Source organism: Aedes aegypti, unplaced genomic scaffold (genome assembly GCF_002204515.2).
Source record: "Aedes aegypti strain LVP_AGWG unplaced genomic scaffold, AaegL5.0 Primary Assembly AGWG_AaegL5_hic_scaff_90_PBJ_arrow, whole genome shotgun sequence".
In the NCBI taxonomy this organism is placed as follows: domain Eukaryota; kingdom Metazoa; phylum Arthropoda; class Insecta; order Diptera; family Culicidae; genus Aedes; species Aedes aegypti.
Window position 1 is genome coordinate 56,734 of NW_018736612.1, and position 16,666 is coordinate 73,399.

The window sequence follows — 16,666 nt, forward strand, 5'->3', positions numbered from 1 at the left end:
TCTAAGAATTCTACCCGGAATGAGTCGATAATTCATGCAGGAATGTCTTCAGAAAATTGGAGAATGTTTCGAGGATCCCTTGTACTAAAGCAGCGAGCTCGATTTAGCAATGTCATCTACCTTTAGCGCCGTTAGGGGACCACTTAGCACCTGATTTTTTTTCTTACCAAAACGAGCAATTTACAATGACGAACCTATGATATTTCAGATTTTCGAAAAATAAGGATCAGGCTAAGAAAAAATGAATGATTTTCTTCATTAAAGGGTCCATTCCCAAAAGCCGTAGCGTTAAACGCGCAGCTATTAAAAAAAAGCATGCTGATGATAAACAAATGCAAAAATAGTCAAATGGCAAAGAAATCTCTCAGTTAACCTTTTGTATTCTAGGGTCAATATGACCTCAGAGCAATTTGAAGGGTTGTCACTTTTTTTGTTAGTAAACCGATTCGTGAAATTTCCAAACGTTGGTGCGTTTCTACGAGTTTTTTGTTTTGCGTATGGATTTTTTCCAATTATCTTGAAAACACATTTCTAGAGTAATTTTCATAAAAATAGTACGTTGTCTGTGCCTTGGACCCCAAATTCAAATCGCTATAACTTCGCGAAATATCAACGGATTATTTTTATTTCATTGCAGTTTTGGAAAGCAAATTTAATTGAGTTTTCATAAAAGAAAAAGGAAAATTCAAAAGGGGGTTGGTTAATCGCGGGTAGAGGTTATTGCCGAAAAATTGTCCAAAACGGTGATTTTTTGAATCTTTGGACGCTTATGTCTTAGAAACAGTAATGTATAAAGTTATACTTTCTTAGGTGAAGATTTGCAACAAGGAAAAGGACAAAGTACACATTGATTAGTAGGAAGTCTCATCGAAAATGCTTAGAAAATGTTACTACATGCATGGAGCTCAGAATTACTTTAATTAATTTGCTCATTGAATCAAGGGTTATGCGCTTGATGACTGCTTCTAAACAAACTGTCGCTAGGAGGCGCTGAGGAGCATCAAATATTTCAAATTTAACTTTGAGTTATGTTAGAAAACTAGTGTTTGAAAAGATGTTCATTTGTTCGACCGCTACAAATTGCTTGTTTAGTTGGTACTATATTCTGTCAGTAACAGTGTGTATCAAAATTAAAACTCATATATCTCAAGATGCCGATCAAATGTGAATGATTGAAAGCCGGATGTTTTCAGTGAAGTTGTTGGTTAAGCTAATAGCAATGATTGGTATATCTGATTAGTACGGAATAGTGTCACTAGTTAACACTAATGAGAATCAAATATTTCAAACCCGTGTAAAAGTTGTTCTTCCGTTCGTCACTATCGAATTAAATCGAGTTTATATACGGTTCGTTTCATGTTATTTTTATTAAAATTGTGTTGTAAAAAAATTAACATCAACTCATGATTTATATAATAAATAAAACATTCACATTTCTTTGGCTTGTTTTTGTATGTGTAAAAATCTTCGAAGGGTTTGTCACCAGAAGTGTCAACATACCAACCCTAGGCATGCGACGGCTCATTCTTCATGATTTTGAATACCTGTGACACTTCTAGTTCAATTATTGATGAATGACCACTTTGGTTCTTCTGGCCCTGCAAAATAACCCAGGAATGGCCACCGGAAGTCCCCATATTATGGGACAATCCCGTTTTTGCACCAAAACTAGGCATTTGATGGCTCAATCTTCATGATTTTGAATACCTGTGACTTTTCAAGTTCAATTATAGATGAATAATCATTCTGGCTAATTGTGACCGAAAATAAAACCTGGAGTTCGTAGACACAAAAGTCAATTTGGACATATTGAAATGTAAAATTTGTGAATAATAATGGAATCTAGTGAGCTTCGATCCCACGACCCCCAATACGCTAGATTGGACGCGTTAATCAACTACGCCACAGAACGGGTAACAATTCTACAGCGTAGTCGTCCAACCTGAAACCTGAGGACCTGAGTGGACTTTCACTTATTATTGTATGAGAAAAGTCACATGCCCGAAAGACCAGGAAGATTGAGCCGTCGAATTTCTTGTTATGGTACAAACACTAATGTACCTCACGATACGGGTTTCTTCGGTGGACATTCCTGGATTATTTCAGTGACAGCAAGAGATCAGACTGGCCATCCATTCATTATTATGTGAGAAGGATCACCTGCTCAAAAAATTAAGAAAATTGAGCCATCACATGTCTAGTTTTGAAACAAAATATGAAATGTCCCACAATAGAGATAACACCGATGGTCATTCCTGGGGGTTTCTGGTGGTAATAATGAGCCAGAGTGGTCATTAGACTGATGCAAATTTTGAAGTTTTTGCTCCCCTATGCTTAAACGATGTCAATAGGGCGATATTCAAAACTGAAAAGGCAATAGATGGCTCTTTTTCAATGGTAGTAAAAACGAAATCCTGAAGCAAAGAAAGCACCACGGAAGATGAACTAAACACAAAAGGTTATGTATTCACTTTACACTTGATTTCTAATCACTATTTTTTTGATCCAGTTTCCTAATTGCAAGCAATTTACGATTTTCATTATTTTTCATACGTTTTGACAGTTCTCCGACTACCATTCTTCCATGCGCTTGTGTTGAAAGTTTGAGAAATTTGAGAATCCAGCGTAGCGCGATCAGTGGGTGATATACAAACAACAGTGTCGTCGCTCGGCGGCCGGTAAGAGAAACTGAATGTTCGAAAGGTTGTTGTCTGTAATTTTGCTGCTGGCGCCAACTGTTAGCGTTTGAGAACAAAATAAACAGTCATTACCCTATTATGATGAAAATGATCCTCCCAAAATTTGAAGTTATTCGGAAGAAATTTGGTTGTGCACACGCTATTTGAAGTTTATATGGAAATTACTATGGAAAAGGCAAACCTTTTGTGTTCAGTCCCCTAACTGTTCGTCAAAATAATTTATGGAAAAGTGAACACACTCATCTCATCAACTTCCCAGCTACAACTTTGCCGAAGACCACATTTCGATGGGACGTAAGGATAATTTGTTATTATTAGCGTTAGCGTAGTTACGGTATACTTCGTAGATTGGATACTAGCAACATTCATGTTTCTTTTTAATAATCTCATCCTGACTACTTTCAAGAACAAGGCAGGGGAGTATACCTTGTTCAAATCATAAACAAGAATACCAAAAGCATGAATATCGCTATTCCCGGCCACGCCCATCTTTACCGTAACTTGGGATAGGGGAAGGAAATGTTGATGTAGCACTTACTTAATGAGAGGCCACCGACTCAGCGACACCCTCATAAGTGCTACGGAGTTGGAGGTTGGGGAAGGTATATTGTCAGGATTCGCCTAGAAAGCTGGCGATAGACCATCAATATTTGTTGTTTAAGCGTTTTCAAATTAATCTTTTGAATGCCGGCAATCAAAAGAGAAAACAATAGCTTATTTATAGTATAAATAGTATTTCGCGAAATGCTTGTCGATTGTGCAGTAATATTTTTGCTCAATAACCAGTTAAAAGCAAAACCGATCTCTCCAGGGTCATCGGATTGTATAAAACAACGATACGCGTAAAAAAAAATCACGCCTATTGAAAAACTATACTGTGCCCATTGAAAAACTGTACTGGGTGGTACTATATTTTTAGATAATCGAAAAACGAAAGGAAGCGCGTTCGAACTAAACACCCTAGGATAACACAGTCGGTTTTTCTGCTCAAAATTATACGAAAAGCAGAATCGATCCCTCCAGGGTCATCGAACGGTTAAAAAGCATCCACAACCGATTGTTAGTTGCGTAACACCCGCCCGAACAGAATGCGCAATCTGAACATAATTATTATAAGGATAATTTGTTATTATTGATAACAAAGTCTTAATCATGATGAGATGATCACACTCAATCTGTTCGGTAAAAATAACTGGGTTTTGGAACTACCGAAAAAGTCAGTAAATTAAAAAAAAAAATGTCAGAAATCGAAAAAACAGAGATTTTTTACTGAAATTTTGCAGAGAGCTTTCTTTTTATATTATATATCGATAAAAAATAAAACATGGTAAAATTTGCTTTTTAATTACGCGTGGCGACAGTTTTCATTTTACTGATTTTTGCGGTAGTTCCAAAACCCAGTAAAATTTTACCGACCCCAGTAATTTAATCTAAGTGTGATCATTCAATTACTTTCAGAGCAACACTGCTTTTTTGCTGTAGAACATAGTAGCCTGAATTACTTTGATCTATTCTTCCCGCCAGGAGCACCACTGTTGCCTGCCGAACAGTTGGAGAAGCATGCTACATGCAAACCTGGGAGGGAGAAACCAATATAAAATTTCTGTACGTCATAGTGAGCCGAGATTTCGCTGTCACGAACTGTCACTGTGAGCCCAGATCTCAAACATTGGACTAACATTGAAAAAGCGCGTAACTGATTAAAACACATTTTCGCATTTCATCAAAAGTGACAAAAATTGAATGAAAATCAATTCATGCACATAATGCAAGTAATGTCACGTGAGCACCTTTCAACTGATTGAATATAAAGCATTAAAAAACGCATCGTTTTACTTTTTCCAATGAAAATTAATATTTATTGCATAGAAAACTGTGGCCCTTTTTCCATGTTTGTCAGGAAAGATCGAAAGTACACAACAAAAGAAAAATAGCGGTTTTCCCCAAGCCTGCCTTGATTGTTGTTGGCAAGCTGGAGTTATCTTGCAGTTCAAACAAACGTTGTTCTATATTTCGTGTGTAGTATCGGTGCCTCCCTCCCAGATGCAAACCAACTTTATGATGATGAATAACAATTTATCCTGAGGTCCAATCGAAAAGTGGTCTTGGGCAAAGTTGTAGCTGGGAGGATTTCACATTAGAAGAATTTGTTCACTTTTCCATAAAATATTATGACGAAGAGATAGAGGGCTTAACACAAAAGATTGGCGTTTTCCATAGTAATCTCCATATAAACTTCAAATGGCGTGTGCACAGTCAAATTTCTTCCGAATCACTTCAAACTTTGGGAGGATGCTTTTTACCATAATTAAAATCGTTTAAGCATAGGGGAGCAAACATTTTAAAATTTGCATCACTCTAGTGGTCATTCACTTATAAATCATGAAGAATGAGCCATCGCACACATTTAATCGTAGAATTTCATTTCGGTAAACTTAAATGCCGAATTCAGCCGGTAAAACATATTTTTACCGAAATCTCGTTCAATTTTGACAGATGAGCAATATTGACAGATGCAAATTGACGAAAATCGGTAGTTTTCATAAAAAACTGAGACTCGGTAATCTATTTTACCAAAACAATCAGCAAACAAATATTTTTACTGAATATCGGCAAAGTGCATCTGTCAACACCGAAAAATCAGAGCTGCAGAAACCGACATGTGCTCGAAATGTTTTGAAACGTTCGTGGAAAGAGGGAGAGTGCCTGTGTAAGTATTCACATAACTTATTGTATTATAGCGTACATTCGTGCCTATAAATGATTCATTCAGACGAGTCATCTCAGTTAATGCTATTTTTATTACACTTTTAGGAATATTCCCCGGGAACTACTTGGAACAATGGAAGTGCAGCGAAAGTGGTTGTGCTGCTATCATTTGCTTCAAATAGAAAAAACACTAAATTTAATCAATTTTGTGAAAATTTAGATATTTTCTGAGGTGGTATTTTATAACACAATTATATAGGTATATAATTTTAATAAATTTGTTATGATCATTGAAATTTATGTGTGGTTTTTTTTTCTTCTTATTATTCTTCCAATCGAAAAAAATTACCATTTACCTAATTTCGGTAGTGGTGTGTCGAGATTTTCAGCAAATGATTGCCGATATTTTCGTCAAATTTTGAAAGCTGAGTTGATTTAACATTTTGCAGTTCAATCGTACTTTGAACTTTTACCGAGATTTTTGCCGAAATCTCAGCTGTTGAGTTCTCGGCAATTATTTTTGCCGGCCTCGGCGAAATAAATTAAGTGTGCATGCCTAGTTTCGGTACAACTATTTAAATATCGCATAGTACGGGTATCTAAGGTGTAATTCATGGGTTATTTTGGTAGTACAGAAGAAGCAAAGTGGTAATTTATCTATAATTGAACTAAAAATTTCACAGGTATTCAAAGTCATGAAGATTGAGCCTTCATATACCTAGTTTTGGTACAAAACTGAAATGTCCCACAACACGGGTATCTCCATTGGCCATTCCTGAATAATTTAGGTTGTCCCGAAGAGCCGGTGCTCATTCAGCTATAATTGAATTAGAAGAGTCATAGGTATTCAAAATCATGAAGAATCAGCCGTCGCATGCCTAGTTTTGGCACAAAAAAATAAATATCCCACAATACTATCTCCAGTGGTCATTTCTGGGTTATTTCGGTGGTCCAGAAGAACCCAAGTGGCCTTTTATCTATAATTGAACTAGAAGAGTCACAAGTATTCAAAATCATGAAGATTGAGCCGTCGCATGCCTAGTTTTGGTACAAAAACTGAAATGTCCCACAATACGCGCATCTCCGGTGGTCATTCCTGGGTTATTTTGGTAGGCTAGAAGAATCAAAGTGGTCATTCATCAATAATTGAACTAGCAAAGTCACAGGTATTCAAAATCATGAAGATTGAGCCGTCGCATGGCTAGTTTTGGTGCAAAAACGGGAATGTCCCACAATATGGGGACTTCCGGTGGCCATTCCTGGGTTATTTCGCTGGGCCAGAAGAACCAAAGTGGTCATTCATCAATAATTGAACTGGCAGAGTCACAGGGATGCAAAATCATGAAGATTGAGCCGTCGCATGGCTACTTTTGGTGCTAAAACTTTGTGGTCCCATATTACGGGTTTCCCGGTGGCCATTCCGGTGCTCCAAAAGGACCAGAATAACCATTCATTCATTCTTTCGAAAAAATACATCCAAAAACAGAAAACCGTAATGAATTGGACACAATTCATTTGGTTTTGGGGTTCAAACCTGAGTAATTTCATCGAATTGTCCAGATTGGCCACCTCCCGGGACTCCAGGAACCGGTGCCGCATTGACTTTACTGGACCGAATTTTTCAGGGAATGTGCGCCGGCAATTGCAGAAAAAATTATGCTAAAATATCCATCAACCGAATAGCATCGATGTGAATTACATATACAGAACTGCGATAGAAGCTTACTGTTCGGATGTTCCGGGTTTCCGGAACCGGGTATGAATAACTAAGCGATTTGAGAATCTCTATATACAGTCCACGTGAATACCTGTTCAACAATATGAGGACGCTAGTGTTTAGTTACGAAACTACAGGTCGTCAAAGTAAGGGTCTCTAAAGGGACTCTTTTCATATGTAGCAGGTTCACGGTGGCCACAGTGACCAAATCCGGATCTTCGGGAGGGTTTCTGAAACTAGACATGTGTGCCCTTCATTTAAGCCCAACAGAACTAAATTCGGTCAACACACCGATTTTTGCGAGCTGTTTGAATTTTCGGGTCGAAAACGACCCTAAGTCACAATTTGTAACTTTTTTTATGGAAGCTCCCCTAGGGGTCATTCAAAACTTGTGTTTCCGCAAAAACAAAATTTCCCACAAAAAATAATTGTCAGAAAGTTTCAAATTGCTAGGTTATTTCAATCAAAAGTTACATTGATTTGAATTTTGAAATGGGTCGAAATAGACCCAAGGTCCTTACTAAGGTTAAAATGCTTGTAAATTGTCGCAGCTAATTCAAATCGTTTTGATGGCTCCTGCGCGATTATTCCTGATTGTCCTGATTATTGCATGATCGCGCAGAAGACATCAAAACGATCTTAAGTAACTGCGACGATCTACAAGCGTTTTCTAAAATCGCCGGCGCAAAAATGTTTCGCGACACGCATAATATATGGTTTCCTCACAATCTGACATGGCAATATGAAAATATGATGAAGCAAACTAATATAACAGGTTTCTAAAACCAGAAACACAACATTCAATAATTCCCAACTAAGAAATAACGAACATTTTTGTCTAAAAAACCTACAAGTAAGTAATCAGCATTTCGATACACAAGATTTTTAAATATTCAGCTCACTAGTTCCCCTCAGTTGCCAAAAATCAAACTTATCAGCCATCAGTGCGCATCGTACCTTCGTGCTGTGCGTACACGAATTCTCTCTGCTCTTGGAAGTTTTCTTAAAAACTACCTAAAGCAATAAAACAGTACTTTTCAGTGCTACACAAACAGTACTTTTCAGTGCTAAAATTAAAAACGGTACTTTTCAGTGCTACTTAAACAGTACTTTTCAGTACTATTTTTTCTACTATTGATCCCTTTACGATCCTTGTTTGGACCCGTGCCTTCGATTTTTCGTTGGACCCGTTGGCGAAAGCTAGCGGTGGTAATCCTTCTTGGACACCGTCTAGGGAAAAAACCTCTCGAAGGTCACGTCTTTCTCGTTTAGTAACTAAACATGGTATCAACAACTAACAAAAGGAAGGGTGAATCTCTGAATTCACTACTTCCTTCCAAAAAAGTGGGTTTTAAAACTGTCACTACACGTGGCAAGAATGGAAGAAAGGACGCTTCCCCGGAATGCGAAGTTTCTTCCAAGGGTGAAATGAATAATTGTATCGAAATGAGCAATCAGTTCGATGCTCTAGACAAATTTTCCGAACACCAAATCGAAGCAGCCTCTAGCCCAGGCTCTTTGATTCAAGTGAGGAAGCAAAGAGTGCCGCCTATCGTGGTCAGTTGTTCCGAATTTGCAGGATTTAGGCAGGAGATCTTGAACTCCATTAGGGGAATCAAGGTTTCCTTCCAAATCGCAAAGAAAGGAGACTGTCGCGTTTTGCCGGAAACTCTTAAAGATCGTGAACTTCTTCTCAGACATCTTGAAGAGAAGAAGCACAAATTTTTTTACTTATGACGACAAAACTGAACGTTTGTTCAAAGTTGTCTTGAAAGGTCTCTCAAGTGACTATAAATCACCTGAAGAGATCAAAAATGGAATAAATGATATACTTGGATTTTCCCCAGTCCAAGTAATCATTATGAAAAAGAGAACCCAATCTGGCATTGTTCGGAAAGGGCTTTCTCAAGAATTTTATTTAGTTCACTTCAACAAAAAAGAACTAAATAATATTAAAGCTTTAGAAAAAGCAAAACTTTTGTTTGATGTCCGTGTGACATGGGAACATTTCCAGAAACCTGGAGGAAATTACCAGAACCCCACTCAGTGCCGTCGGTGCCAAAAGTGGGGGTCATGGTACAAAAAATTGTCGCATGGATGCTAAATGCATGATTTGTGGAGGTTCTTCTCACGCCAAGGACGTCTGTCCAGTGAGGGAAGATACCACTAAGTTCATATGCTGTAATTGCGGGGCTAACCATAAGTCCAATTTTTGGGAATTGCCCTTCACGAAAAAGGGTCATTGAGGCTCGTGCCAGGCAGATGAAAGATAATATCCGTTACGATAACGGTCGTTTCCGGAATTTGCCTGGTAGAGTATCGAACAATGCTCATTTTTCAGTTAACGATCGCTTGATCATGAATCATACCCATCAGGAAAATCATAATCATGCTCATTCACAAACTAATTTTAATCCGTCGGGTAGCCGTTCGAATCTTTCAATTTCGAATGTATCTACCCACGGTAAATCCTTTGCCGATATCGTAGCAGGAAATTTGAACTCCTCCCCTGTTCGTTCCATGAGTACCCATTCTACTTGTTTCAAATCAAATGGAAAAAACCCTACCGCCACAGGTAACTCTTACTCAGCTTCTTCGTCTACCGAAAATTCTAATGGGAAATCATCAAATGACCCACTTCAAGTGATATGTCTGCCTCAGATTTTCATTTTCTAACTGAACAATTGAATCTAATGATTGATGCAATGTTCAAAGCCACCACTATGACTGAAGCAGTCCAAGTAGGTGTAAAATTTACAAATCAAATTGTTATTGGATTACGTTTTTCTAATGGATCCAAATAATAATTTAAATATTTTAAATTGGAATGCACGTTCTCTGAATGGTAAAGAGGATGAGCTGTTTAATTTTCTTACAGTTAATAACGTGCATATAGCAGTTATTACCGAAACGTATTTAAAACCTGGATCTAAACTCAAAAGAGATCCTAACTTTTTTGTTCATCGTAATGATCGACTTGATGGGGCATGTGGGGGAGTTGCAATCATCATTCATAGGCGTATAAAACATCAACTGTTTTCGTCATTTGAAACTAAAGTTTTTGAAACTTTAGGTGTTTCTGTTGAAACACAGTTTGGTAAATATACTTTCATAGCTGCCTATTTGCCTTTTCAATGCTCTGGACAGCAAGTTGATTTGCTCAAAACTGACTTGCGAAAATTGACTCGCATTAAGTCAAAATTTTTTGTCATTGGTGACTTTAATGCCAAACATCGGTCATGGAATAATTCTCAAAGTAATTCCAACGGCAGAATTTTATTTGATGAGTGCTCTTCAGGATATTTCTCAATTCAATACCCTGATAGCCCCACATGTTTTTCCTCTTCTAGAAATCCATCTACGATTGATTTGGTCTTAACTGACTCTAGTCATCTTTGTAGCCAACTGATTACTCATGCTGATTTTGATTCTGATCATGTCCCTGTTACATTTCAAATATCCCATAAAGCGATTCTCAATCCTATCAGCTCCACTTTCAATTATTTTCGAGCCGACTGGAATATATATGAAACATTTATTGACTCTAATCTTGATGTTAATATTCCCTTACAAACAAAACTTGATATTGACAATGCTCTTGAAACTTTAACAAATTCCATTTTTGAAGCCAGAAGCATTGCAATTCCAAAATGTGAAGTAAAATTTGAATCCGTGATTATAGACGATGATCTTAAACTCTTGATCCGTCTTAAAAATGTGAGAGAAGGCAATTTCAACGCACTCGTGATCCTGCTATGAAAATTATATGGCAGGATTTGCAGAAAGAAATCAAGAAACGTTTTGCTCAATTAAGAAATAAAAATTTTGAAAATAAGATTTCTCAATTGGACCCTGGCTCTAAGCCCTTTTGGAAATTATCTAAAATTTTGAAAAAACCTCAGAAGCCAATACCGGCATTGAAAGACGAAAACAAATTATTACTAACTAATTGTGAAAAAGCTCAAAAACTTGCTATGCAGTTTGAAAGTGCGCACAATTTTAATTTAGGACTTACTAGTCCAATTGAAAATGAAGTTACTCAGGAGTTCGAAAATATTCTCAATCAAGAGAACGTTTTCGAAAATGCCTGGGAGACTGATTTGGAAGAAGTGAGAACTATTATTAAAAAATTCAAAAACATGAAAGCTCCTGGCGATGATGGAATTTTTTACATCCTCATCAAGAAACTTCCAGAAAGTAGCTTATCATTTTTAGTTGATATATTTAACAAATGTTTTCAATTAGCATATTTTCCTGACAAATGGAAAAATGCTAAGGTTGTTCCAATTTTAAAACCAGAAAAAAATCCCGCAGAAGCTTCTAGCTATCGTCCAATCAGTTTGCTATCCTCCATCAGTAAACTTTTTGAAAAGGTTATTTTGAACAGAATGATGGCCCACATCAACGAAAATTCAATTTTTGCCAATGAACAGTTCGGATTCCGCCATGGACATTCGACCACTCATCAACTTTTACGTGTAACAAATTTGATCCGTTCCAACAAATCTGAAGGCTATTCTACTGGTCTTGCTCTTCTAGACATAGAAAAAGCATTCGACAGTGTTTGGCATGAAGGTTTGATTGTAAAATTAAAAAACTTTAATTTTCCAACATACATTGTTAGAATAATTCAAAGTTATCTGTCAAATCGTACACTTCAGGTTAATTATCAGAACTCCAGATCTGAAAGACTTCCTGTAAGAGCTGGTGTTCCCCAAGGCAGCATTTTGGGACCAATATTATACAATATTTTCACATCTGACTTACCTGAGTTACCTCAGGGATGTCAAAAATCTTTGTTTGCGGATGACACAGGCCTCTCCGCCAAAGGACGAAGCCTGCGTGTCATCTGTAGTCGATTGCAAAAAAGTTTGGATATTTTTTCTTAATACTTGCAAAAATGGAAGATTTCTCCTAATGCTTCCAAAACTCAACTAATAATATTCCCACATAAACCAAAAGCTCTTTATTTGAAACCTTCAAGTAGACATGTTGTCACGATGAGAGGGGTTCCAATGATTTGGGCAGATGAAGTTAAGTATCTAGGGCTCATGCTAGATAAGAATTTAACTTTCAAAAATCACATTGAGGGCATTCAAGCCAAATGTAATAAATATGTAAAATGTCTCTATCCCTTTATTAATAGAAAATCAAAGCTTTGTCTTAAGAACAAGCTTTTGATATTCAAACAAATTTTCAGGCCAGCCATGTTGTATGCTGTACCAATATGGACTAGCTGTTGTAATACCAGGAAGAAAGCTCTGCAGAGAATTCAAAATAAAATTTTGAAAATGATTCTGAGGCTTCCTCCCTGGTATAGTACCAATGAGTTACATAGAATATCCAATGTTGAAACATTGGAACAAATGTCAAATAAAATAATTAATAATTTCAGGCAAAAATCGTTGCAATCTTCTATTGCCACGATTAATGCGTTATATGTTTAGGTTAAGTTAGGTTAAGTATATTAAAAACTTTTTTTTTTTCCTCTTATAAGCAGGTGAAATTAACTCACCTGTAAAAAATCTGAACTGCTACGGCAAATGAAATGTAATATGTTGTTAACAAAATGTTAATAAAATCTTAAATTTGTTTTACCAAATTAGGATGATAGTGTTGTCTAATAACACAGAACACCTAGATATACGAAATGAATGTAATGTTTGGAATGATACTAAAAAAAAAAAAAAAAAAAAAAAAAAAAAAAAAAAAAACTTATCAGCCATGTACCGCAAGGGCAGCCTATCAAATAACTTTTACCAAAATCATCAACTTTCTCACTGATTTCCTTCGGCAGAAATACGCTCATCTGTCAAAGGATACAAACTATAGTGAAATTGAATTGTATAGTTCTAAATTCGGTTTTCATTTATTTAAAGTGTTCTACTAAACAGCTCGAAGACTTATTTTCAGGTTCAAAAGTTTAAAATTTTCAATGCTCACTAGCAGCTCCTAGTGGCAGAATAACGTATTCACATATAGTTCTAAACCCAACAATCAATTTTGCCGGAAATGTTGGATTAATAGCTGTTTTGCATCGTGAGATATGAGTTGAAAATATTCAATGTTCACTAGCGCCTCCTAGCGGTAGAATGTTTAACATGTTATAAATGCAGCGTATCCGTTGATCTATCATACAACTTTACTACACAAACAACAGCCTTCTATCAAATATGCAGGCCAATATTCAAATGTTAAATTTTCACTAACGTCTCCTAGTGGTAGAATACCAAGCTAACCAAGCATGCATCACATAGTTCTAAACCTAACGAACAACTTTGCAGAAAACACCGAATTCCTACCAGTTTTGTATCGTAAGATAGGTGGGTTTCGAATATTTGTTACTCTAGCGCCTTCTAGTTGTAGAATTTTGAACTAAGCAAACACGAATAAACACTTTCTCAATTAGTTCAGTCATTTTAATCGATTTCCAATAATTCTGTGATGTTCTGGAATAACAAAAAAACTGTTTTAGTTGATAAGAGATAATAAAGAACAGTTTTGAGCGTTTTAATGAAAGTTAACCAATCATGACATTTCCAGGAAGAAAAAAATAATATCGAATGAAAACAATTATTTCTCAACAATTCTTTATAGAAATAAACGTAAATTTAAAATTTAAAATTTGAACAAAACGCCATTTGTACAAAATACATGATGTACAAATGGCGTTTTGTTCAAAATTTAGATGACAAAACACTAACAAAAACTGTGTGCATACAAGTTTAACTTTCTAATGGTAGTTTATCCAACATTTTAGCAAAATTGTGAAACAAGATGCAATTCTGAGTATAAGCTATGGTCTAGTGAAACATGAAGCAAAAATTTTCTCCTCACGAGGCAAAAGGGATCAGCAAATCTATTTTCTATTTAAAAGTATGCAGTATTTGCTTGCATAATCTCTTCACCGTAGTTTTTTGACTTTTTTTTTAAAAAGATTCCATTTCGGTCATGATTTCGTCACGATAAAAATTGTTATACAATTTATGTAACACAAAGACTACCAACTTTAAAAAAAAATTTGCTGTGGTTCCCTATTTGGACATATGTGAAATTTTGATAACTTCCACATTTTTTTTTTTGAATGTTTTAATATCAAGATATGTCTTAAATCTCACTACTACAGCACACTTAAACATTGAAAATGTGAAATAAACACGTATGGCGAAAAAGGGAACCGCTATTTCCATAACTGGTACACCTACCCTATTTATTAGGTTCATTGCCTGCATTGAACTATTGCAGCTTTGTGTGACAGGCTGTCTTGGTAGTGTCATTCTCAAAACACACCCAAGCCGTTCCCATAGGGGACGTTAGCCACAAGGAAGTGACGTTTCAAGTAATATTGTTTAATATGGTATGCCCTCTTCAACATCTAATCCAATTTCTCTCGCCGTTCCCTTACGGTACCTATCCATCTAGTATTCATTGCTTTCTTCTCCATGCTCCCTCTTACTTCGAGCAAAATGGACCGATATGCCGATAAACAAATTCACGAAAAATGCTTTTCTTAAGCATTTCTTGCAAGAAATTTCCCACGCATCGAGATAGGCGATTACTTTTCTGTTGAAGTGCATACTTCGCTTTAGGAGGATGCTATTTACCATAATTAAAATCTGTTTAGCATAAGGGAGCAATAATTTCAAAATTTGCGTCACTCAAATGAACAACGGCTAATGGGTACTTTATCCTGGCAAGTACTATACCTACTGCCCATAAAAGCATAACTGCCCCATATTGTTTTTCGAACCAACACTTTCTTTCATCGCAACATCCTTGTTTTCATAAATACTTTATTATGCATGTAGTTGGCGCAGTTTTCTTCTTCTTCTTCTTGTTGGCATTAACGTCCCTACTGGGACAGAGCCGGCTTCTCATCTTAGTGTTCTTATGATCACTTCCACAGTTATCAACTGAGAGCTTTCTTTGCCAAAGTTGCCATTTTCGCATTCATATATCGTGTGGCAGGCACGATGATACTCTATGCCCAGGGAATTCAAGGAAATTTTTCTTTACGAAAAGATTCTGGACCGACCGGGAATTGAACCCAGACACCTCCAGCATGGCGTTGCTTTGTAGCTGCGGACTCTAACCACTCGGCTAAGGAAGGCCCCATAACGGCGCAGTCCCATATTTAAAAAAAATCCTTAATAGTCTTTATATGAACCCTCAATCCAAATAGCAGCTGCAATGTGTAAATTATGTACGTGTTTATATTTGTTGCTGACCAATAGAAACAAAATGAGTTATCTGTGGATTAGTTCTAAACGAATATGGCATGTACTGTATTTTTCTATATTGGTTATATGGTTTATATGGAAATTACTATGATTTTGATTTTGATTTGTTTCAAGCACGTTAGTACTGGAATGTTAGTACAAACTTATCGTCTCGTGGTGAAAACTCATTCTTCAAACCATAAAAAGAAAGTTGCTGAAGAGAGCGATTCATTCCGTCAGATGGGATAAGAGATATTCATGAATTTGTTTGCTATTATTTAGCTCCTACAACTTCAACAAAAATCACAAACAAAATTATCTTCTTCAGCAACATCCTTCATTAAGTTTTGAATAATGAGTTTTTACTGTGCGATGATAAGTTTGTACGCAAGAATAAGGATAATTTTGTTCTAACGTGTTTGGAACATTTTTCAAAATTTCTTCATAGTAATTTGCAGATAAACCAAAATTGTCTTTGAGTCACCTTTAAATCACCACCGAAAAAGCTGAAAATTCTACAGAACACTATTTTTATGGTAAGGATGGTAAGCAAGATATTGGAGATTAGATTTTCAAAAAATTTTAAATTTTGAACCACCCTAATCACCACGCTTATTATTGTGTACAACAAGCGTGCTTCTCCCATCAGTGCCATGTAAAATACATGACAACTGAACGATTTAAGCAGGTTCACTGTTTTTCGAAAATAACTAAAATCCGTGATTTCCACAGTTCCCGCTTATTTTTAACCTACCATTAGAGTCCAAGTCATCGTCGAATCCATCTTCTAACAAATCCAAATTGGGTGATTTACTCCTTTTCCGCTTTGGCATTGTTGGGAAAACCCGATTTTTCTTGTTTCACTCAGAATAACCGCAAACCCCGTTGATATTTCCCGTCACAAAATGTCACATCAATCCAATGTCCATCACACGATCTCTTCGAGAAAAGATCATGCACCGGTAGACACACCCGGTTGAACTTCGTCGCGGTCCACTATTATATTCGATACGCGAGTTAAGTCCGTTGCACTGCTCTCAACTCTCAGATGCTTTGTAGCGACGAAGGACACGGTTCGATTAATACTGAAAGAAAAGCAATTTTCCGCTTGGTGTTTTCCACCCCCGATGCAACGGAATGCGACGGTCAACGCAGCTTAAGCATGAATCACTATTCTTGCACCAAATTCTCTCCCTCTCTCTTGCGCGGGAAAACTCTTGCGCTCACGATATCCCACATCCACCCAATGGGAATACTCGATATTCACAATGCTCGCTACGGTAAAAGCTTGGTGGGCGTGGCTACTGAATGAGTTTGAAATT

The 16,666-nt window shown here is 36.6% G+C and overlaps 1 protein-coding gene across 1 annotated transcript in view; it reads right to left on the reverse strand.

Moving 5' to 3' along the window:
• LOC5572761 (neurogenic differentiation factor 1) overlaps nt 1-16,457 on the reverse strand; it is a 34,968-nt gene extending 18,511 nt beyond the window's left edge. Inside the window, exon 1 of the mRNA XM_021857196.1 lies at nt 16,099-16,457. Within this exon, the coding sequence (XP_021712888.1) occupies nt 16,099-16,177 (79 nt within the window). The 5' untranslated portion in view covers nt 16,178-16,457. The remainder of the gene's footprint in view (nt 1-16,098) is intronic.
• Nucleotides 16,458-16,666: the final 209 nt, after the last annotated feature.